Source organism: Xenopus laevis, chromosome 2L, assembly GCF_017654675.1.
Source record: "Xenopus laevis strain J_2021 chromosome 2L, Xenopus_laevis_v10.1, whole genome shotgun sequence".
Taxonomy (NCBI): Eukaryota; Metazoa; Chordata; class Amphibia; order Anura; family Pipidae; genus Xenopus; species Xenopus laevis.
Genome location: NC_054373.1, coordinates 37,138,648 through 37,164,718, shown reverse-complemented (window position 1 = coordinate 37,164,718; position 26,071 = coordinate 37,138,648). Strand labels below are relative to the sequence as shown.

At 36.5% G+C, this 26,071-nt stretch overlaps 1 protein-coding gene across 1 annotated transcript in view; it reads right to left on the bottom strand.

Moving 5' to 3' along the window:
- Positions 1-315: 315 nt before the first annotated feature.
- pudp.L (pseudouridine 5'-phosphatase) overlaps positions 316-26,071 on the bottom strand; it is a 130,462-nt gene continuing 104,706 nt past the window's right edge. The window contains 1 exon segment of the mRNA NM_001096330.1: positions 316-552. Coding sequence (NP_001089799.2) covers positions 376-552 — 177 coding nt within the window. The 3' untranslated portion in view covers positions 316-375.

Genomic DNA, 26,071 nt, shown 5'->3' with positions numbered 1-26,071 from the left:
GATTAAATGGCTGTCCCCATGGCCACACAGCATCTTAATTATAAAAACCATAGTATTGTTAATGAAACAAAGAAATTTTTTACTGGTGTGGGGCAACAGTAAATTATATTTTTAAAATGTTAAATTTTTTGGTGTTACTGTTCATATAAATAAAAAGTATGGCACTTTAGCAAACACAGTGTTCATTTTATTTCTGCTATTTCTTCCCCTCCAAAGCTTTTCTTATTTTTTTTTTATTAATCATTTAAAACATTCAAAAAAAGGAAAAAGATTAGTGAATGAAATATTTTTTTCCATAACATAAAAATCAATGAATTAATTTCTTTAGAATGTTGTTTATTTGAAGACAATATGAAAAAATCTTCACGTTGCATCCTAGTCATAAGGTGGCAAGCCAAACAATTCCGGCTGAAATTCCTCCATGGATTTAAGCACTAATGTTGCTTTCTTTGTTAGATCTGGATTGAGATTTTCATCTGGAATCATAACTGCTTGCATGCCAGCTGCCAGAGCCGCTTCTACCCCATTAGGCGCATCTTCGAACACAAGGCACTAGAAAAACAAAATATCGTTTTAATTAAACGCATATAATTAACCAATGTATTGAGAAAAACAATTGTGTAGCCCTTTTTTGTTTTTGTTAATACTCTATAGAGATGCAAAGGTCTTTGATAATAGAATAATCTATGCTTTGTGTATAAGCAATCTTTTTTGTTCTTTTTTTCTTTCCCAGAAAAGCCTCATGGCCATATTACTTCAATCAAGTCAAGAAGCACTCATTAACCTAAATGTTTGCATACTGTGTAATATAGGTTTCAATTGAATCATTTCTAATGTTGAGTCATTACACATCTTGATTAGTGAAGCTTAACATGAGCCTTCTGGCACACATCAATACTTATGAATAAGATTGTTGAGGTGAATGCAAAGTATGAATTTCCATTTCAAACTAAAAATGTCTGAATAAGATGTACCATTTACTGCACACAATCAATCATTTTAAAGGTTCAGGTAGCAGAAGATAAGTGGAAGAAATATCTAACACAAAACAAGTACTGCTCTGCATCTTGAAATTTTTCATAAGACTTTTTTTGATGCTTGAAAGTGCAAGCTTCTTCTAAAGAGATGTTAGAGGGTGTGGGGAGGTAAACACTAACTGGTGTGATTCAGTGTGCACATGGAGCTTAGCCCTTCATTCTCCAGTATAATGACCCAAGTGACAAACACAGCAGTTACAATCATAGCCGTTCATATTAAAGTTGATGCCTAAGGCACCTATTAACTAACATTAGAATTTCTGTTTTTTCCACAAATACAAGTTTTTCTCAGAATTGTTTTTAAATTTCTCTAAAAGATTAAAAATTCTAAATTTATACAGTGTCAAGACCTCTAAAAACTCTTATACAAAACTGCCAAGTAAAAGCAGCCAAGATACTATAGAAGTCAATGAGAGCCATGCTGATTTTACTGGACTTTTTTTTTGTCTTTCTCAGATTGTTTTCACAAGTATTGTCTAAAAACTTGAATTTTTAGAGGTTTTAGTATTCTTTTTCGAATCATTCAGCATTTAGTTTTGGGGGGGTCTTACTTTTTATATTTAGATCTTTTACTAAATTACATGGCATTCGTTGTTTTAGAGAAAATAAGTCTTTAAAACCACTTAAACCACCTTTATGCTGCAATGTCTCTCCAATCTCATAGCCAACCCCTGCCCACCAGTCTGGAGAGTTAACATGGTCTGCTGGCTTCCTCTCTTTAACAAAATTCTTCAGCTTTCCTCATTTGCAATAAGGAAGCTGAAGGGCTCCAGTGCTCTGCTGGAAAGGGAGCCAGCCATTGATGGTGTATGCATAATATGTAGACTAAGGGGCAGATTTACATAGGGTCAAATGTAAATCCTTTGACTTCAAATATCGAAGTCGAAGGATCTACCGCAAATCATTCGATCGAACGATTAAATCCTTCGAATCGTTCGATTCAAAGGATTTTAATCCATCGATCGAACGATTTTTCGTCGACCAAAAAAACATTAGAAAACCTATGGGGACCTTCCCCATAGGCTAACATTGCACGACGGTAGGTTTTAGGTGGCAAAGTTTATATTTAAAGAGACAGTACTTCGACTATCGAATGGTCGAACGATTTTTAGTTTGAATCGTTCGATTCAAAGTCGTAGTCGAAGGTCGAAGTAGCCAAAAAAATCATTTTAAATTCAAAGTTTTTTTTATTCTATTCCTTCACTCGAGCTATGTAAATGGGCCCCTATGTGTTATTGGTCAAAATTGTGGCTATGAACACGGTACTGACAATTCAAATAGAACACCATAGGCCAACATTGGTAACGTTTGTGTAGAGGCTGGTAAAAACTATGGACCAAGCAAGTCAACACTGTTAAAGAACAAGACTAGGCTCACCATTTGGTGTGCTTGTCCTATACTACTCAGTTAAACTCAGCAGTGCGTATTAGCTCTTTTAGCCTCCATATTTCTAACCCACGAGGCCATGAACAAACACAGAGCCTTGAGTAAGCTCAGACTCTATTGTAGATCATGCTGAGGAAGAAACACTTCATTGTCCACTATCTCCCTTATGGAAGCATTGCTTAAAAGCAAATCTGCACTAACCACTTCTACATCTACAGTACCAGCATTTCAAGGTGGGACACCGCTGTATGTATAATTTTCATTTTATTAGCATGGTAGTTTATTACAGATCATGTGCTATCGGTTATTTTTTATTGCAATATTAATATTTGGATTCATTAAAGACTTGCTATCCATAGTTTTAAAAATATAGACTTGTCAGGAGTCATATAACCTCGCTTTAGGTACATTTTTAGTATCCATTGTAGTTGCTTTCCTTTTCTTGTCCATTTCCTCTGGCCCTAATATTCCAGTTAATGTTACAGACTTCTATCCTCAAGTCTCTTTTATTGGAGTGTGGAAAGGTTTATCTGCATGTCAAACTACACACACGCTCAGGGAAACACGTAGTGCAGGCAGCACGCCTAAGGCACTGACCTTATCTATGTTGTACACCCTCCTTTAACAATTATTCATGCAACGATTTGCTAGCAAGAATTTCTGTAAAGCTAATCACACAGATACTGACCTACACTCAATAGACTTTGTGTGTGTAGGTTCTGTACAGTCTTTTAGATTTATTTCAGTAAGTTCTAATATAGTTGCCATGTGTATTGGATTCATCAGGGACCGTGAAACTGGATAGGGAAAGGCATCCTCACAATAATTCAATCTATTGGCCTGTGTTGGTTTAGTGAAATTCAGATTTCAAAGTGTGTGGCTAAATTGTGAAATATCTCAAGACTAGTTTTATAAACAAACATTAGATGGAAGTACTTAAGTACTGATAAATTAAAAAAGAAAAACTTTTTTTGGGGTTCACATAATACATTAAGAAACCAAAATGAATATCATTTACTTGTTCTAACAATTCTAACTTTAATTGTAACATGTTGCAAGAGATAAAAGACTCAATGTTATATTTAATGTCCTACCTTGTTTAATTAAAATGTATAAAATAGTAATCTTATAATCAGGATAGCTGTTCTCTAAGTACACAATTAAGGTGACAACCTGAGCTTTATTCTAATATAGTGATTTAGCCCAAATTCCATAAACAGTTGCACTAGCATGTCCGATTCTTGTGCATACAAGGAATAGTGAAAGTATTTTATTGCAATAATCAGCAAGAGAGATGCATGTTGCTAATTTTTATTTGATTGATGAATTAACGAAGGGACTAGGCAATTAATTCATTTTTATGACAGGTGTAATTCTCTGTGGAATAATAATGAAGGAGAAAAGAAGTAAAAAATGTATGGATATTTTAACCATTAATACAATACACAGGTATGGGAACTTTTATTCTTAAATGTACAGGAAGGTAATTTCCAAGAGTCACATTTCCAAAACAGATTTAACTGTAACATCAATTATATGTAATTTTTGTTAACAAACCTTGATTAATTCCATGCTTATGGCAAAACAAAACAACATGTTTTTTTCTTTTAACGTTTAAAGATTTTTCCTTGTCCTTTATAGTATCCTAAAAGGACAAGCCAACCACCCAATTATAATTTTGCCCAGTTGTTGGGAGCAATACCCCCTTGCCAACCACTATTTTTTTTGTAACATAATGCTTACATCTTTTGAAAAGAATACCCCATAATCAGCTTTCAGCCAACATATTGTTTCTGTAAATGTTGTAGTAGCCCTCACAAGCTTATTACTGCTTATTGCCACCCATTCCCCTACAGCGGATCTTGATCTATTGTTATAGAGCTTGTTAGCTCTTGTGTGCTATTGACTGGAGAGCTGTCCATGTAATACTTGTGTAATTGTTCAACTTGCAGCGTTGAAAGGCGTACACAAACACCCATGATTCATACCATAACTTTTGCACATGCATGTAGTCTTGTTCTAAGTCTTTGGAATATAGATTAAGCAGATGGGGAATATGGGGACACAGGAGACGATTTAGAAGAGCCTATTTTCCATATTCCCTTTCAGGTTAATAGTATTCATTTTCAGGGTTTACTTGCCCTTTAAGCATGATGTCCAAAACTATGAAAAGCTTATCCCAGGCCTTAAAGGGATTATGTCAGGATTTTTATGGTATAGTTATAGTTACTAAAGTACACTGTGTACACTACACATAATTCATTCTGCCATTTAAAATATTCTTGAATCAAAAATGTATATTTTTAGTTGTAATATTGATTGACAGCCATTGCAGGTAATTTTGCCTGGTCACATGGTTTTAGAAAAAGCTAGCTCTTTGGAACTGCTTTCAGATAGGCTATTGTTTCTCTTACTCAATTAACTAACGGAGTCGTGACATGGGTTAGCCTGATTTTGATATTTACTAGTGAGTGCTATTCTCATTGCCCTCCAATTTACAGTACAGCAACAAATAGTGATTTATTAGAGCACGTAGCAGAGGGCACTTGTGAAACTAACAACATGTCTAGCCCCATGTCAGATTTCAAAATTATATATAAAAATTACGTTTGCTCTTTTGAAAAACTGAAAAATCCAATGCAGGTTTCTTCTGCTGGGGGAGTACTATTAACTGAGGCATTTTGCAAAAAAACATGTCTTCTCATGACAGAATCTCACATTCCAGATTATGAATCCCATTATCTGGGATTATGTAATAAAAGGTGCAAACTTTGGTGTTTGCTTAGCAACCAATAGCATCCAACCAGCACTTAGACCTTAAGACATGTGGTTTGATGTTATGGGTTACTTGATTTGTGCTAAACATTTTCCCTTAGGACAAAGGACAATGAAAAAAATGACAAGCCCCATTTACTGGTGAGTTGCCAATATGTTATAGAAATATATTACAAAACTAACACTGTGAGCCTATTCCCTTGTACTAAGCACAATTCAGCAGGATATTAAGCATTCAGTGAGGTGTTAAAGCATCAACAACCCTTCAGTTAGTAATTGGAACATGTTGCAATTGTTGATATTTTTAACGCTACAGCAAATTTATTTTGTGGGCTTTGCCAAGAAACACATGTTTACAATATATACTAATTCAGAATATAGTACAGGCATTGGATCTTTTATCCAAATTCTTAGGACCTGGGGTTGATAGGATAACGGGTCTATCCATAATTCAGATCTCCATACCTCATAAACATTTAAACATAAATAAACACAATATGTTTTGTCATCATACGATTTATGTAGCTTAGTAACCATTAATTACAAGGTACAGGTATGGAATCCGTTATCCGGAAACCCATTATCCAGAAAGCTCCGAATTATGGAAAGACAGCCTCCCATAGACTCCATTATAATGAAATAATCCACATTTTTTAAAATTATTTCCTTTTTCTCTGTAATAATAAAACAGTACCTTGCGCTTGATTGCAACTAAGATATAATTAATCCTTATTGGAAGCAAAACCTATTGGGTTTATTTCATGTTTACATGATTTTCTAGTAGACTTAAGGTATGAAGATCCAAATTACGGAAAGATCCATTATCTGGAAAACTCCAGGTCCCGTGCATTCTCGATAACAGGTCCCATACCTGTACTATTTATTATTACAGAGGAGAAAAGAAATATTTATTTTAAAATTAGAATTATTTGCTTTCCACAATTCTGTGTTTTTTGGATAATGGGTTTCCAGATAAGGTAACTATATGCCACTAACACCAATTTTTTTCCAAACATGCCACTGCATTTCACCATTCTCTCTGGTTTGGTATTGTAAATGTATATTTAACTACCCTACCATTCATGCAATCGAGTATGATTTTATTCTTGGTCTTTTAACATTATTGTAGCTTGCACTATCCCTCGGGTTTTGTGAACCCCCAGCGTAAACACAGGATGCCATTTGCGATGTTATACTGTGAATGAGCTTTGAAGCATAACTCTTCCATATAGCTTAACATGTTCAAATCTTCATACAGAAAGTAAATAACCAAGACCAAATAACAACACTTTATGAGGCAGAATGTTATTTCTTAGTAAACTTTACTGCTTCTGTGAAATTGATTTATGTTTCCTCCAATATGACTCTTCACATTGTAAACAATATTCAAGCAATTAAACATATGTCTCCCTCTTGGTTGCGGTGGACTCATGTAGCGTCAACAAGCATTATAGGTAAGATGGTCAATAAAACGTCAATACATGAAATACCTGTGATGTTCGCTGTTCGCTTCATGCAGGTAACACAGTGCAGTGCATAAAATAATAGCTTTTATGAAGGATAAAATACTAGAAAAGAAAAAACAACTTGTGGAAGAAATGAAATAAATATGGCTTCCTTAGAAGTCAAGGAGTTGGATGAATAATAACAAAGGGCAGTCAAATTATTAAACAAACAAAATAAAACTGGGTATAATATTTTGTATTTTGTCTGTGAATAGCTGTTTTAGTCATTAAATTAAATGTGCAACCTTTCCAATCAAGGTTTCAGCTATGTAATTAAGATATTTTACAGGTAATGTAACAAATATAAATTATAACTTGTTTTAGCAGAAACTAAAGCAATACGTTTACTTTTAGTTCAGTGGCTTCCTGCATCATCAAGTAAGCATATCTCCAATGTTGTTTTTTTTATTTACCTTTACTGGGAGTCTCATTTACTAAAGATCGTATTTTAGTGGTATTAGAGCTTTCTGAAACCACCATTAAACCCTATTTCTCTAAAATCACAAGTTATTAAAAGATCCGAATAAAAAAAATAACAAATGAAAATATTTTCGTGAATGAACAAAAAATTTGCATGACAATGAACGTTTTGATCTCTAAAATCCCAAACAAAAGGCTGAACTGCAAGAAAAGAAAGGGAACTTCCATTGAATTCTACATGACCTCGACAACTTTCACTTGCCGTACTTTTGTATTCATAAATTTTATGGTTTTTACACTTGATAAATTAGGAAAAATCATGGATAAAGTATCTATATGAAAAATTTGTTAATTTGCACTAAAAAGTATGAATTGGAGAATTGAACATTCTACAACTTTTATAAATTGTCAGTAAATGTTTTTAATTATTAGTAACAAATATTTATAATGCACCAACATATTCAGTAGAAGAGAGCATGCATCCAACATAGAGGGGCAGATTTATCAAGGGTCAAAGTGAATTTGAGGGAATTTTTGAAGTAAAAAAATTTGAAATTCAAAGTAATTTTTTGAATACCTTGACCATAGAATAGGATACTACGACTTCAAATTTACTTAGACTAAAATTCGAAGTAAAAATCGTTCAACTATTAGACCATTCGATAATCGAAGTACTGTCTCTTTAAAAAATCTTCGACTTCAATACTTCACTAACTTAAACCTGCCGAAGTGCTATGTTAGCCTATGGGGACCTTCCAGAGCAATTTTCAAAGTTTTTTATATTCAAAAGAAAATCGTACGATTGTACGATAAAATCGTTCGAATCGTACGATTCGACGTACCATCGTACTACGATCGGAATACGATTGTACAATGAATAAAATCCTCTGACTTCGAATTTGAATGCCGGAGGATTCTATTCGATGGTCGAATTTCGAAGTATTTTCCACTTCGAAATTCCACCCTTGATAAATCTGCCCCATAGATTACATACAAAAATTCAACCAATACAGAGGTAAAGAGGTTCCTCTCTAGTAAAAATTCTGCAGCATCCCACCTCATTGGGGTCCCTACCCTACTTCACTACACAGTATGGTGGCACAAAGTCCTGGAAAAGAGGTTTTTAAATGTTACTATGCATTCTCATTTATATGCATAGAAAAATTTGAAACCAATATAATAAATACTGCTCAAATAAAATGGTGACCCTTCTGCCCAAGCAGGATATTGCGAATATGCAATTTTTTTCCAGTAATGTTGAGCTACCGAGTAAGACTGTTTGTCTCTCTTTTTCAACATATTGGGTAGTTACTAGTGATGGGCGATTTTATTCGACAAGGGAATAAATGGCACCCAGTGGTAGCTTTCCCTTTTAAAACAACTTCTTGGTCTAAATTCTATGCCAGAAGTTAATTTGCTGATGACATCTGTGACCTAATGATTTATCCATAAACTGCACAATGCAAGAGCTTTTATTTTGGTTCCCATAGGGTTAAACCAGCAATGCTTTGGGGATGAGAGATCGGCCACCAGAAGACATCATCATGATACTGAGCTGCCATGCAGTAGGGACCACTGATAATTCCATTTCTTTCTTTTTTCTTAGAAGGAATGCACCAGACTTCCCCGAAAATCATAATGGAAGAAATGTTTATACCCACAGTGGAGACCAAGATTCACAGGTCTCCATCACTGTGTATTCATGATGACAGCCCTGGTGCCAAAGTGGTGAGAAACCAGGATAATCATCATTACATGCATTACATGCATTACACAACATTCATATAAAAAACAAAAAGGGCATCACAGCATGTACCAGTCAGTAAATAGTCTGTAAAGTAAAATCATCGATGTACCTAAGGTTCTTGCTAAAAGAAAGCTTAATAAAATCTATTAGGAATATGTTTTTGCTGTGCAGTATGCATGTGGTTTCATGTTACATCAGTGGTTACCAAGTCAATAAAAATTAGGTCAAAACTGCCATGAGGGGATTAAAAAAATAGATCAATTAAGATACAGTATCCTCCATGGAATAATATGCTGCTAAAAGAAATTACAGAGCTGTTTAGAATTCTTTACATCCTATGTCAAGTCCAATACTTGGTTTGAAATTTCAATGTTATACTGTATACAGGACTTGATTCAGCTCTATGTGATTAGCATGTTTTTAGACTATAAAGACTCTGTTAAATTCTTTATATTAACCATCTGAGACAAACTTGGAGGAATTCAGAGATGAGTCCCAAAAATGTGATGGTATGTTTTGTAGGAAATATTAAAATTGGGTTGGGGTGTGGGGAATTATAACATAGTTATAGTATCGGTCGTGTCAAATACTGTACAATACTGTCTCATGCTTCTCCTACTTACTTGGCCATTAAGATCTCTAGCTGTGACCCAGCCTTACTACTCCTAGCTACTTAGTAATTAAGCTCTCTAGATGATACCCAGCCATATTACTCCTAGTTATTTGGTCATCAACATCTCTAGCTGTAACCCAGACTGCCCATGATCTCCTGTCACCTGTCACCAACCCTGAACTCGTGTCAATGTATTAGACTCTGTCGGCCTTCTGTCCTGGTTTCTGGTCTGCCATCTGTTCCCTATGATCAATGTCTTGTGTTCCAGCAGGCTGCTCATAGCATCAGCTACTGGCATTACCCAGAATATATCCTGACAGGGTGCAGAAAAGTGTTGTTCTTAACACCAGAAGCAGGAATTAAATATAGTTCTGAACTCCCTGTGTGCCATAGCTTGTGTTTTTTAATAACATGCACATTAGGTGCATTCCAGGGAATGTCCATATGCAACCTGCATGAAGCACTACTAAGTGCAGTCAGTTTTGCATACAAAGCTAGGTGCAACTCTTGCATCTCATTTGAGGAGTGCAAACAGTTGGATCTCAGGGTGTAATAAGGAAGACTGATCAGGGCAAGATGCAAAGTGCAGGCACCTTGCTCCCTTTGTTGTAAATGAGCCTGATAAGATTTAAATGCATTAGTATTTACACTTTCTTGTGTTTCTGATTTATTAAATGTGTGCATGCTATTTATGTACAGTACAAGTTGCAACCACTGAACAAACTTATCTGGTTATTATTCCATTTGTCCAATATTCAACACCAAATGCTACTTGTTATTGGTTGCTATGAATTAGAATACCCAGAGCAAACTTCTCAGCTGTTAGTGCACTGCTTCTCATAAACCCACAAGTAGTATTTCCTTTTCATTTTTGTTTCCATAAGCAGCTGAAAAATCTGCGGTAGCTGCCTTTACTTGATGCATGCCTTTCCACTAGCATTGTATTGTGCAGAATGCATAGCCCAGTGGCAACAGTCTAAGGATCAGACTAGTCATGCCCATAATTGAACAAAAAGACACATTTTAAAACACGAAATCTGTTAAAAAATCTGAGAATTGTTCACTGTTTCGTATTAGCCTCCTACTGGCAAAGCTTTAGTTATGCCACAAGAAACATATATATATATATATATTGTTTCTGTTTCCAAACAATTCCTTTTTTGTAAGCAGACAAATGGTATTTGTTTGTAAAACACTAGTAACTTCCTAATGAGAAGAAAAATAGTAAATTTCATAGAATTGCAAGGCAGAACAGAAGCCTCATTTGTCTATATCCTATTGGCAGTAGTGTCCATCATTCTATCAGTAGCTTTTCAGTCACGTCAAAGGCTAGCTCTTTCATCCTTTACAAGCTAATAAAGCTGGCAGTAATTAATGGTCTCCGCTGAGGCATGCAACACACTTTGCCATTTTTTTTCACTGCCATCAGGGATATTGCTCACTGATTTTCACTAAAGCAATCAACTTAATACAATCTGTGCATTTATATTGAATGACCTGTTGTTTTCATTATTTTGGTTAGCCATGTTTGATCTACAACAATGTTTAAGCTACCCAGGAAGCAGAGAATGCTTACACTATGACTCTCCCTCTGTCAGTTGGGCCCTCCTGTATATGTGTGGAGGACAGCAAAGTTGTTGATGATCTTCACCTCTCTTGCTGCAAATTACCAGGAACACGGATAGGAGGTTCCTAACCATAATTACAGGTATTTTAAACAAGCAGAGGTAGTACAATATTAGAGGTATATGATTTGCAGTGCAATCATTCACAAAACAGAACATGCTGACACCACTATGGAAACAGACCTTGCAGGTTTCCAATTCACTTTGTGGTTTGGATCCCCTCCAGTGAAAATGTCAAGGAGACCCCAAATCCCTTTTCAAATTGTGATCCCTTCATGATCAGGAAGAGTGTCATATGGGAGAGAACTGCCCCCAATCGATCAATCCTACAGATGTAGCCATTGGGATTTTGTTGCACTATGTCCAAACAACATTTTTTAGTGGTAAATCCTGCCTCTAGATGGTGCTAGAGTATAATATGGTTAGTACACTGCTTCTGATGGACTAAGGCCATTGCATTCTACCACCATCTAGAGGCAGGGTTTAGCATTATATAAGGACACAGTGTGACAAAATGTGAAATTGTGATGGCTTCAGCTGTATGTTGGAGCTCAGTGCTGCTCTTTATAACTGGCCTGTCCTAAATTGTACTATCACAGCCATGTATCTGCCACTGTCTAAATACCTTGCTCGCGGGGTCCCTGTTCCTTGACTTTCACTAAAGGGATGGTTCCTCTTCTTTACTGGGGCCTTGTGTCCTAGACTCCCCATCAGCATCCAACCTGGTCAACAGGTGATGACCACAAACAGCCAAAATAAATTACATCTAATTATGCAGGAATTGATGCAATATTCTCTACAGAGAACTGTTGCAATTCAAAATACTATAAATTCTTTTTCAGCTGCAGATATATCTAAAAGGATGTTAGCATATGTACACTACTAACAATTTTGAATAGAGACAGCTTCTTACTGTGTGACATACTATAAAAAGCATTTTTGTATTGAACTGGGGCAGTAAGGATTTTCAAATACCAATAAAACTGAATAAATAGTGGATGCTTGGCAACAGCAAGCTTGGGTGGGAAACCCACAAGTATATGTTACAGAAGTCTCACGTTTTTATACATTGCTCAGAATGCACACATCAGTGTTTAATGCCACTGCTGTGACATCTTTCAAAGAGTAAACATTTTTTACTGTTGCCTTACAACAAACTTGACACTGGCATTCATGCAGTGCTCCCAAAGGGCAGCTAAAGCATTTTCTTTTTCTCAGAGGATTTAGCAGATATTCAAAAGTATAGCATAGCATAGCTAATTTTGCTGTGTGGTTGTTTTTTCTTTTCTGTTAATAACAAAATGTCTAAAATACACTTTCATATGATGCTCAAATCAATATGTTTATTTCTGATCACTTAAACAGCAGAACAAGACAATCCATGCACTGAACACATAGTAGGTATTTTTACTTATAAAAGATGACCTCAAAGTCTCAAATTCAATGATGCATACTAAATATTCTGTGTATGGCAAAATTTATAGTGTGCTTGTGTCATGACTCAGGTGCCTTTGTAGAAGCACAAGGCTTAGAGGAAACGTGTTTCGATTAATAACCTATTTGGAGCAATTACTATCTGGAAAATATAATACAGAACTTTCTACTCGATGGACACTTGAGAAAGGGCCACCCTGAGATTGACAATATTGGATTTATCAGATTATTTGGCCCTCAGGTCTGAAGGGGCCCAATTGGCAGCATAAATCTGTCCATGTATGGCCACCTTAAGCATATAAAGAAACACAAAATTGACTTTACCTAGTTAGTATAAGGTGTATATAACTTTGTGTACTAAATGATACTCAAGGCCTGTGCCCCAACCATGCAATCATATGCAATATATGGACAAACAATCCCTGTTTTGTTTAAAGGGTAAGGCATTTTTCAGTAGCAGTATGCACAAAATGTCGCTGTCTTAAATATATTGATAATGGGTTGAGTGCTGAGGACTCTTGTAATTGTCCAACCAGCAATCATCCCATGTCTCTTGTTTCCCAACTTCAGCTACAAATACACATATACATTTACAATAAAGCTAAATGTGCAAAGATAATCAACTAAACACAGATGTTTGTTGGTGCAGTTTTAAACATATTATGGATTACATGTTAAGGTCACTCCTGTCTGCAAACCCACGACTCATCACTCCTACATGATGCATTTTCCCTCATTACACACTTTATCAAGGGGGTCTTCAAATAAATTATCAAATGATGTTTAATACATCAGTGCACCAGAAGTCAGGGGTCAGCCGACAAGATGTATCCACTGTCAGGGCCACAAGGTCATCAGGCCCAGGAAGAAGGGACTAAGGAGGAAGCAGGCACTGGGGACCTGGCAAAAGACCAACGCCAAATTGTATGGTATCCGAAGAATTAAAGAGATTAGTAGTTCAAAGTTAAGGCAAAGGTCAACCAGCAATCAGGAAAGTCAGAAATGGACCAAGAGTAATTAGCTGAAATAACAAGTAATGCAGTGCACCAACAAACTTATTAAAGCAAGACCTAAATTGGGAATTAACTCAGGTCTGGAAGGTCCATTTGTTTTGGATCACCACTTTTCTGCTCAATTACAGCGTAATGCAACACTGACACAACAATTCTGAGATTGCAAAAGCTTTTCATTCCATCTTGTGGTATGTGGTATGCATGTGTAATACTTTTATAATTGTCAAGGCAAACAAGTATGAGGAAATAAGTCACCAGGAGATGAAAACAGTTGTGTAACCTACAGTAGTTTGCTACATCGACTAACAGCGTATACAGTATCTATAACAGGTGCTGTAACAGGCTGAAATCCTATGTCAAATTTGCCTGGGTGAGACTTAATCCACACTACCACTTAAGACTTTAACTGACTTGTCTATAGTCTCTTGGATATGACAGATGTCATTTAGATAAAATCTGAAATGCAATGTTACCAATCAGCTGCATTTTTCCATGTCCAGGGAAGCATTAGATTGTCTAAAATATCCAGTAGTATGCTTTAAATTGACATAATGTCTTTGTGTTAATCAAATGACTTGCATTTCTACAATTGCTTGAAATTTGAGCTGTTGTTAGAGAGAGAAGGATGAACCAAGCCAACACTTTTCTAGTGGTTTTACAGACTTTAGTTAAGAAACTTCCTTGATGCCTGAAAGATTGTTTTTGGTTTGGTATTCAATTCCGATTGATTCTCTACTTTGTTTTTTATGGAAGCAATTGCTTTATAAAGTGGCTTTGTAAGTGTATTAAAGGAGGTTCATGTACAAGGCAAGATCAATAATTTTCTATCTAGTAGACCTGGACAATCTGTTGTTTGAAACACTTTGAGTAGGAGATAATTTAATAGAATTAATTGACATGTAACATATAACAGCACATGCAAGATCTAGTCCAAAACTATTCTCCATTGTTTGGTGTGAGAGCAAGTGATTGATGTATTCTTTCTCCAGCATAACTTGTTTTATTGTTTGTATTCCATTGGTTTTACCATTTACAGTAAAATATTAGGGTCAACATTTTTCATACTATAACAGTCCTTTACAGTGAATTTGTATAAATACAGGTGCAGACCTCAGTTGAAACATACAAATTTTTTTACAATGCCCCCTCAGAAGCAATATTTTGTCCTCATAGGTCAACATCAAGAAATTTCCATGCACACATATTAATTGCCCTAACTGCATTTTAATCAGTGAGATATCAATGTGTCAATGTTCTTGTATATGAACTTTCTTATAACTTAGAGCTTTCTGGATGTTTAAATTTAGTTATCTGTATTTATGAGCTATTATTTTCCACTGCTTGGCTGGAACAACACAGTGAACTCAACATGGGACCCTTGAAAACTAATCATATTGAGCTATGAAAAATACCAATTGAAAAAAAAATCTTTATAACCATTTAAGCCACATTACAGCAATTTGTATGCAGTGCCAAAATATAAAATAAAAATCTAATTATTCAATCATTGAGATGAATTAATTAAATTGTCTGTTATAGATTTGCTATAACTTCAATGCACTAACACAATCAAAACCTATATTTCAGTGATTGCCATTAAAGAGCAATAATAATCCTACAAAGGACAAGATTACATATATTATATTCTGTATAGATGTTGGGTATATTCAGGCAAGCCTTCAGAAATCACGGGCCCTGTACAGCAAAATTTTCTGGGCCCCCTGGTCCCCGCCCGCAAGTCCTACCCTATATCTCACACACCCACGGTAAAACGGCCAAACAGACATCAGAGCTAAAACAGTAACCCGTTTAAAAAAAAAATCCCAGTATAAAGCCAACACGTTCATAATCTGACCAGTAGTATATGGAGTCCGGGTGCTCATGCCCCAGACCTACAGCTCCAGGTGAAGGTATCCAACCAAAGGAAAAATGGCAGGCACTCACAGATCTCACAAACAGGCTTGTAAAAAAACCTGAGAATTTCCTTTTAGGCCACAAAGTAAATTAATACATAGCCTTAGGCGTTTCGTGCCTGTGGGCACTTAATCATAGGCTGTAGAAAAACACACAGGTATAACAGATATATGCCCCACACCCACCAATCACCAAAATAAATTAACCAATAAGATAAGAGTCTTAGAGACTAGTGATGGGCAAATAAATTTGCGGCGAATTTGCACGTTTCGCTGGCAGGGAATAAATTCGTGAAACGCCCACGAAAATTCGCGGCAAAAATTCGCCGGCGTCAAAAAAAAATTTTCTCAAAAAAACGGACGCCGGCGCCAAAAACGGGCGCCGGCATCGAAAAAACGGGCGCCGGCGTCAAAAACGGGCGCCGGCGTCAAAAACTAGACCCCGGCGCCGTTTCGCGCATTTTTCGCCGTTTCGCGAAATTCGCCCATCACTATTAGAGACAAAACAGTACCCCCCCCTTAAGTTATAAAAAGCCATTGGTGGCCAGCCCCCCCACCTCACACATGTTCTAAAAAGCCATTGGAGATCAGGGCCCCCTGCAAGTAAAAAATACTGATGGTCGAGGCCACCCCCACAAGTTATAAAAAGCCATTGGTGATCTCACCTCCCACCCTTGCAAGTAAAAACATTTTGATGGCCTGCCCCCACCCCCCCACAAGTTATAAAAAGCCACTGGTGGTAAAGGTAAGGTAAAAAAATACATTGATGGCCAGCACACACAAAATTTAAAAAAAAAAATGCTTGCCAGGGTCCCCCATAAGTTTGTCTCTTAAGGGGAGCCGGGCCATGCTTCACTTGATTAGCCAGGTCCCCCTGCTGTCAGCCTGCTGCAAAGTTTAGAAGAGAGGACAGACGCTCTGGTGCCAGCATGATTTTTCTCCTATTCAGTTCTGAGTTCTCTGTACCCTCATTGGTCACTTAATTTAAGTCCCGGTGAAGCTGCATTGGGATTGAAAAGGCTGGAGGGGAAGTTCCTACTTGACCCATACAATCCCTGTACAGACAATTTAACAAACTTGCTTGAATCTTGAAAATTATTGAAAATAAATGATGTGATTTTGCCATGATTTTTGTTTTATTGGCGGCAATAAATACAATTTTAATATATCAGCTCCCACATGTTCTTGCACAGCAGTCTTATGATGCTCAATATTTAGAACTCCAACATACTCATGTAGTTCCCCACCATAGAGCTAGGATCTCTCTTTAATCAATGGATGACCACACAGTTATGCATTGGCTCTGGATTGCCTAGGTTAGAGGTTTCCCAAGGAGAAGCAGCTTAATCAGCACATCTGGCACTTAGACCATAGCAGTAAAATGTTGCCTCACAAAGCTGTATTTGATCATTCATTATTTAATTGTAAGAAATGCGCTGGATAAGATCAATATTACATGTATTTTTCACCAGTGTTAAACTGGTACACAGTTAACTCCAGGGAGAATATCTGGTATTTCAGCAAGTAAGGCTGCAGATCTTTTGCCGGTTTAGAAAAAGCCAGATAAATTATCCTTGGAGTGAATGGAGGAGAGTAGGGTGGGCCCTTCATTGATTGTTTTCAGCTGCCAAACTATAGGTAGCTGTATGAGCAGCAAATAAAAGAGGTGTGGGATCACACCTCAGTGCTCTCGGGACAATATCTTGTGTTGGAAGGAGGTTGTGGTGCTGCCAAAAGGTAAGCAGGCCAGAGGCTGGTATTCCTGAAGTGGGGAGTCAGCAAGGCTTAGTGAGAAGCCCAGTATGTTCCAGCGTGTGGATGTCACCCTGAATGGGGAGAACCCCAGAGAGGGGAAAAGTTGTGAATGCATGTTGCTTAAATGCTATTGAACTGTGTCCCTGTTACCTTTATGTTGGGAAGAGTTTCCCCAAAATAAACCTGTGTTTTGCCCAAAGACAAGCACCTTGTTGCTGTGTTTTTCAGTTGAATAAGTTAAAGGCAAGATTTCCTATTTTCTGCATAAGAAACCTGCTGGCCTACCATTCCAAAACAATACTTATATTCTTTTGCTATACATATAAATACATTTGTGTACAACAGTGTTCATATTTAATTAAATCAAATATTCAAGAGAGCTATCTAGCTTAGTCTATAATCTTAGTATTAACAATATAGTAGCTCCTAGATTTCAAAAAATAAGGCAAATGGCTCACCTCTTTCTTGATTGGTCTGGGTGTAGAAACCCGAGGCACCACGCTATAGGATTCCAAAACAATTTCAACCAAGCATGCATCCCAAATAAGAAAAAAGAGCACTCGCCAAATTTAACGAGTGTACTGGGTGCATAGCCCCGAACCCGTAGCGGAGGGTGAAATCAGAATCCAAAAGTTTGGCAAGAACTAACTGTTAAAATAAAGCTCATCTTTAAAGCTTCTTGTAAAACTTTTGGATGCTTATATTCTATTGCCCCTATAAAGATTGGACCATTAGACAATATAAGCAATCAAAAGTTGAATTTATAGCATGCAAGGTAAACACAGAATCTCACAATTAATTACATACATACAAAGTAACTAGGGATGGGCGAATTTGACCCGTTTCGCTTCGCCAAAAATTTGCCGCCGGCGAAATGACGCAGACGCACATTAAAGTCTATGACGCAGACGCTGCCATACAAGTCTATGGGCGTCATTTTTTCGGCAAAACGAGGCGAAAAAATTCGCCCATCCCTAAAAGTAACTGATATGTGGAAATTAATGTGCTTGTGCAGGAGAAAGAGGAATATGCACAAAGTTACTGGAATACAATGAAAATACATGTAACTGTTGTTCCAACATCAAATTTAGATCATTTATGAAAACTGCTCATTGTGTACTCATACAAAGTTCAAGTAGAAGGAATTTTAGGACCAATTCACATAGGTGATTTATTACGGTATATAAATATATATATATATATATATATATATATATATATATATATATATATATATGTGCAACATCTGACATATACTTAACTGCATTCTGATAAAGCTGCAATATGTAAAAGACCTCAGAGTTTCCCTGGTGAATATACTTTGTATGCAAAAGTTTCTTTTTATGAAGGTGCATTGTCAGAGTTTGAACAGAATTTGTGCAATTATTTTACACCAGCCTGGATATGGCAAAGTTCATTGATAGGAATACGATCTGCATGTGTAAAAAGCTGCGAAAGCTTCAAAAGTGTTTTATACAGCTTTACTACGTATAAAAAAAAAAAAAAAAAGTGAAGATACTTCCAGTTTTGACCAGTGACGTCAAGTATTTTGTGTTGGAACAAACACCACAAAAAAAAAAATGCCCATTGACTTTAATGCATTTTGTGCAAAAAACACTCTTGACTCACTTGACTTCAAACGCGTTTCAAGAATATTTCTATGGTTTCATCACATTTGATTCCAATAAGGATTCATTATATTTTAGTTTGGCCCAAGAACAAGGTACAGTTTTGTTATTACAGAGAAGATGATCAGAGTAGGTACACACAGTAAACCGCTGCAAATGCCCAGGTTAGGGTTGCCACCTGTCCGGATTTGACCTGTACAGCTCAGTTTTCCTTATTTGGAAAACCGGGCAGGATCTCACTTGATTGACAATGGCGATCAGCCAATCGCTGATCAGTGCATCATAGCCCTGCCCCTGTGACATCACACGCTCCACCTGCAATGTCACTGGCTCGCCCCTCTGATTTTATGGCCTCGCCCCCTGCCTGGATCGTGGGCCATGGAAAGGTGGCAACCCTTGCCCAGGTGCTATGAAAAACAAAGTCACACAGAAGAAGAAAGAAGTCCAGCATTTGCATGTCTTGAAAATTACAACAAAAACGTGTTCTAATCAACGTCATGTATTGAGCCATCATCAGTAAGGAATATATATATATTTATATATATATATATATATATATATATATATATATATATATATATATATATATATATATATATATATGTTATCCAGGAAAACCTCAGGTCCTGAGAATTCTGGATACAAAGTCCATACCTGTATATATAAAATCATTCACAAAAATGGATAGCTGGCTCAAATCTCTAAATGGACCAACTAATTAATTATTTTTAACATGATGGAATAAAGCTACTACTTTTACCTCAATTGTCACGGCTGCAGGAGTGCGTGTATATTTATTATATAAAATCATTACATGATTTAAATGATTTTATTGTCAATATATATGAACCAAATGTACAGTATCCCGATTTATTGTAGTTCACATGTATTTTTATTTGCTTTCTTAATATTTATAACAAACCCAGAGCCATACTTAACTATATTTGGCCACAGACCTGTGAGAAGTGCCCTAAATACAGATGGAGCGAGTTATTCCATGTTTCCTCTTCTACCTTTTAAGGAGAAATGAGGCTCCCCCAATTATAAAGCATAAAGGCTCTTTTGTCAGGCACCTGCTATCATTCCCCAGAGAAAAGCACTGTAATAGCTTGCTTCCATCTGAACTCCCATTTCATGTGACACAGCTCTTTAAAATATTTTCCTCTATTTGCTGACTAAAACAACTGCAGCTACTTTGTGTGCGGCACGGCTCTGTATCAGAATGCATTTTATTCTGCAGGTTATTACTCCTTAGATTGAGACATATTGATATTTTTATAGTTCTCTGCATTTTCTTCCATTTCAGCTACACAAATAAAATATTATTTAAAAAAAAAAAAAAACAGTTGTTATGGGCGCTTCCTTGTAATACAATTCGACTAAAGCTGTAAAAAACACAGGATTTCATATTTTGCTACAGATGATTGCAGCATGTAACCTTTATTTAAATACGGAACAGTGTCGCTTTATTTTTCTTCTACATCTATTAGAGGTGGTATCTTAGTTGAGAAAAAGTACACTTTACTGTTTTATTACTACATAGAAAAAGGAAATCATTTTTAAAAATGTTAATTATTTGATTAAAAACTGAGTCTATGGGAGATGGCCTTCCAGTAATATGGAGCTTTCTGGATAACGGGTTTCTGGAAAATGGATCCAATACCGGTACGATTTTATTATTGGGAAGCAAAATATTCTTAAATCTCAGCACCTTCTCATGTAGATATAGGAAAAGTCCAAATCGATTTACAGTCCAAAAGATTATAGAGTTCATTCAAATTGCCATCTGCAAACATGTATACACACCTAAATTCACACTGATTTGCTTGTTTTGCCTTCTATGATGTGCAAAGTGCAGGGAACGCTGTACTTTATACCTGCCTGGATCATGCAGTATTTAGAGAGCTCTCTGTTGATCTTTCACCCATAGGTGACGGTTTATTCCTGTGCAAATGTCATTTGAGATGCTGCCATTCCTGAAATGCACCTGAACTTTCACCTCAATTTCAAAAATGGCACAACTTTTGTATCAGAATTGATATATTAGGGATCAATATGAACCATTAATTAGGTTAGAATGCTGGTTATACAAGGTGCATTGTGGGTGGAAAACTCACAGGGTTAGTAAATTATTTATTATGAGTTTCATTTGCAATTCAAAAAAATGTTGTGAGCTCAGTGTGGTGAAAAATTCCTTAGATGGGTTTTCTTCAACAAGTTGATATGGATTTATACAAATAGGCAAATTCAGGTTCCATAGAACTAATATCATCACATATACATATTTACACAGCAAATCTGGGTTTTTAACCAGTAAGGGTCAAAGTCTACCACAAGTCTACCTACTTGATTCTGTCCACTGGTGAAATAATCACCAAGGGTATAACCCTGCGTTCCTCACTGCGCCTTTGACTGCTCACTCTCTAGTCCTTTCTATTATTTGACTAGTGTTATAGGATTCCATTACCTACTCTTACTGAAGGTTCCTGCCTCAGGACACACATCTCTACTGATGCCTTGTTTAGGCTTAGGATACACATCTTCCTTTAGGGGAATCCAAGAGTAAGAAAATGGGTATTTGGGAAAATGACAAAAACATCAGACTCTTCTGTACCAATGGGGCTTTAACCTACCTATAGGAAGGAATTCTCACTAGCATACTTAAAGGGATACTGTCATGGGAAAAAAATGTTTTTTTTCAAAATGAATCAGTTAATAGTGCTGCTCCAGCAGAATTCTGCACTGCAATCCGTTTCTCAAAAGAGCAAACAGATTTTTTTTTATTCAATTTTGAAATCTGACACGGGGCTAGACATTTTGTCAATTTCCCATCTGCCCCTGGTCATGTGACTTGTGCCTGCACTTTAGGAGAGGAATGCTTTCTGGCAGGCTGCTGTTTTTCATTCTCAATGTAACTGAATATGTCTCAGTGAGACATGGGTTTTTACTATTGAGTGCTGTTCTTAGATCTACCAGGCAGCTGTTATCTTGTGTTAGGGAGCTGTTATCTAGTTACCTTCCCATTGTTCTTTTGTTTGGCTGCTGGGGGGAAAAAGGGAGTGGGGTGATATCACTCTAACTTGCAGAACAGCAGTAAAGAGTGATTGAAGTTTATCAGAGCACAAGTCACATGACTTGGGGCAGCTGGGAAATTGACAATATGTCTAGCCCCATGTCAGATTTCAAAATTGAATATAAAAAAATCTGTTTACTCTTTTGAGAAATGGATTTCAGTGCAGAATTCTGCTGGAGCAGCACTATTAACTGATTGATTTTGAAAAAAAATTTATTCCCCATGATAGTATCCCTTTAATGGAGATAAATGCCATAAGGGTTAGGCACTAGTTCCGTACAGTTCAGTCATTTTGCACTAGTCTGTAGTTTTTGGTTTAACCATTGTAAGAGGTAAGATCTCATCTAAACAAAGTCTTTAACTGGTGTAATGAAGCCCATTGGTAAATCAACAATCAAGTATCATAGTTCCTTGCTCCCATCCAGAGCATATAATCAGAAGAAAACGTGTGAGGGTGTGGGATACCAAGAGGCGCAGAGAACTGCTGCAAAAGTGCCTTTATTCCCCACTGTAAGATCTTATCTACACTGATCCACTGATCTCCACTGTTTGCCTGCTGGCCCAACATTTTGACTATTCAATGCTTAGTTGGCTTCTCCAACAAATTACCTTGGCATTAGCTATACTCAGTGGTAAAACAATTAACAATTGTTAGTGAGCAACAGACAAGATGAAAAAAAGAAATTCAACATTGCCCTTTATTCTTGGCCACTGTGAGTGTTATCTTCAAGGAGAATTATTGTGTTTACCTTAGGCAACAAAGTAATATGGCCGTTTAATTAAAATTGGAATGTGCCCAAAAAGTTTTCTCTTGGGATTTCCAAGCAACTACTTACCATTTAACTATTCTTCACAACATGCAAGTTTTAGAACACAAATTTAAATACAGCATTACAATGTTTACAGTAACTAAGGAGGGATTCACACATTGTGATTTCAGCCCTTATGTTGTTTTGCTTTGTACAGAGAAGTCTTTATGAAATGAATACAAGGCTGTTCTGGATTTCTGCTTTCTGATGCACTACATTGGTAGCATAAACGCTATTTTATTATTATTTATAGAGATTAAAATATGGTAATGCCGATCATTTATAGAGATTAAGGGGTGCGTTTACTAAAGCGCGGTAAAAATATGCGCACAAATTTGTCGCCATATAAGTTTTCGCCAGATTACTAACCTGCAGTAAATATAAATTTGCGAATTTTCTTGCGCAAGAATATGTGTTCGTCGATTATGGCATTCGCTGAAAATAAAGCTACATAAACATTAATGCCTGGTTTACGAAACAGCAAAATGTGCAAAAGACAAAATTTACGCAAGAATATTCGCAAAATTTTACTGCCACCTATGTAGTGGCATAAAAATATTTTTTCGCCAGAAAATTCTCAAGGGGCAGAAAATATCCCATAATACTTTTTTTTTTACCCATCATTCTTTGCTGACAGGAGTGAGATCTGTAGCTATTGCTGACAGGATGTTTTGGCTTCTGCTTCTATCTGGTGCAACAGCAGCCGTTTCAGCTCAGAGGCGTATTATTGGCAGCGGGCATCACAGTCCAAGGATTTGTCAGCCTTTAAGCTTTTTTGGTTTCATTGTGATTGGCTACATTATGGTGCACATTTACTATTGGTCGAATATGGAGGGTTAATTAACCCTCGATATTCGACCGTCAAAGTAAAATCCTTCGACTTCGAATCTCGAAGTCAAAGGATTTACTGCATTTCCTTTGATCGAAGGAAAAATCGTTAGATCGAACGATTCTAAGGATTTTAATCCATCGATCGAACGGTTTCCTTCGTTCAAAAAAAGCTAGGAAAGCTGGTGCTCAGTAGGTTTTAGGTGGCGAAGTAGGTGGTCGAAGGTTTTTTTAAAGAGACAGTACTTCAACTATCGAATGGTTGAATAGTCAAACGATTTTTAGTTTGAATCGTTCGATTCGAAGTCGAAGTAGCCAATTTGATGGTCGAAGTAGCCAAAAAAACCTTCGAAATTCGAAGTATTTTTTATTCTAATCCTTCACTCGAGCTAAGTAAATGTGCCCTTAAATTGTGCTTTTATATGAAGCAAAGAGATTGACTGGTATGGTTTCTTGTTCATATGATTCTATTGGCAGAAGGGTTTATATGATGCATACGTTTGATTGGTGTTACTCTGGTAATGTTGTTAAATGGTATTATCATCAGTCAATAAAGTTTTTTGAGTTTTGAAGATGCATTTCTGGCCATAAATGTCACAGTAAAATTTGCCATAATAACCACCATAAAACAAGACTATTTTATAGCATAAATATTTGCAAAAACCTAATTTGTCGCCAGAAAATTAACGGTTCGTTAACGTAGTTACCGCAAGTGATCCCAATGACTTCTGAGAGCATCGCTGTTTAGTAAACTTAGTCTCTGCAAATATTCTGGCGGAAAAATATTTGCAGCTATAACATGCGGAAACGTAAATTTACTGCACTTTAGTAAACTGACCCCTAAATATGACAATGCCGATCATGTCAAATTTGCTCACCTCTAGCAAAGATGCCTTTATATCAGTGTCGGACTGGCCCACCGGGATACCAGGAAAACTACCGGTGGGCCAAGGTGTCAGTGGGCCCTCATGCTGCTAAACCTTTGGCCTATTTCATGGTCATTCCCTATTTCTATGAAAACAAAGATGCTAAATAGATGGAATACTTGATTATAGTATGTAAAGAAAAGAGACTAGGAGAATAGAGGTTGATTGAGGAGATGAAGAATAATAGTAGGAGAGTGGCCCCTGGTCTAAGGTTTTATGGTGGGTCCTTGTTCTAAAGTTTTTGGGAGGGCCCCTGGTGTGCCAGTCCGTCACTGCTTTATATTGTCAACCAATATCAACTTCCTCTGTGTAGGTAAGTGTCACCTAACCAACCACACACCCTTGAGCATCATCACAAAAAGGGTTCTGCATCCACAATGATATACATTCTTTTTTTCTGAGAAAATAAAATAAACTAAAACTAATAATTCACCCAATAAAGATGTAAGAGTAATAAACAAGAAAAGAGACATGCAAAATATGCAGAATAAAATATACAACAAAGTCTAAATCCAGAGCTTGACATAAAAGTTAGTTTGGTGATCTAGACTTAGGATCAATAGGTTACAATTCATTTTTCTGTTGCTCCTGGAAGCCAATGGTACTTGACAGGGCTGTGTTTTTCAAAAAACATTGTAAAGAAAGCCTTACAAAACATATCTAGTGGATGAACACAGTTACATTTATAAGGCATTTGCCCCCTGAAAGGACCAGCAAAACCACTGCATAAGTCAAAGATGTTTTTTTTTTTTTTAAAGTATATTTTTTTTTTAAAGTATATTAAGTCAAAGATGTTTAGTGGTCAATGAATGACTAGAATAACTCTTGAGTCTGTGTTCAAGGTCAGATCTTAGGAGAGCTCTTGCTTACTTCTCCGCTGCCCAGCCCAGGTTCTTTTGGGTTCTGTAGAATGATTGATTTAGGTAAAACAGATAGGTGATTTATCAATATTTAGCACAAAAGCAGAGGAACTCCCCGCACAGTGGTTCATCGGTGATTCAGAGATAACCAGGCACTTTCAAGTACAGGCAAAAGTCACTTGGTCAACCCCCAGGAAGAACTTTATATATGATTATCAAAACAGGCTACATAATCCGGCTTGTAAACTGTTTATGGTAAAATCCAGCATTATGTGGTTCTGCAGCTTCAAACTAGCAAAAGCCTTCAATACCAGCTTTAAGGCATTGTTCTATTCTTAACAAAAGAATCACTAATTTTTCCTACAGAGAATAAAGCTGTATAAGGATACCCCTCTTTGCTCAAATATATTTATATTGTATAAAATAATATAACTTCATATTATACTGTGTACCTAGATACAGCAGGGCATTCCTATCCACAAGTCAAATATTGAAAATATATGAAAAAAAGACTAACCATGATCCAATCTCTACCACAGTGTACAGTACAGGTATGGCATCTGTTATCTGGAAACCCGTTATCCAGAAAGATCTGAATTACGGGAAGGCCATCTCCCATAGACTCCATTTTAATTAAATAATTCATGTTTTTTAAATAATATTTCCTTTTTCTCTATAATAATGAAATCGTACCTTGTACTTGATTCTAACTAAAATATAATTA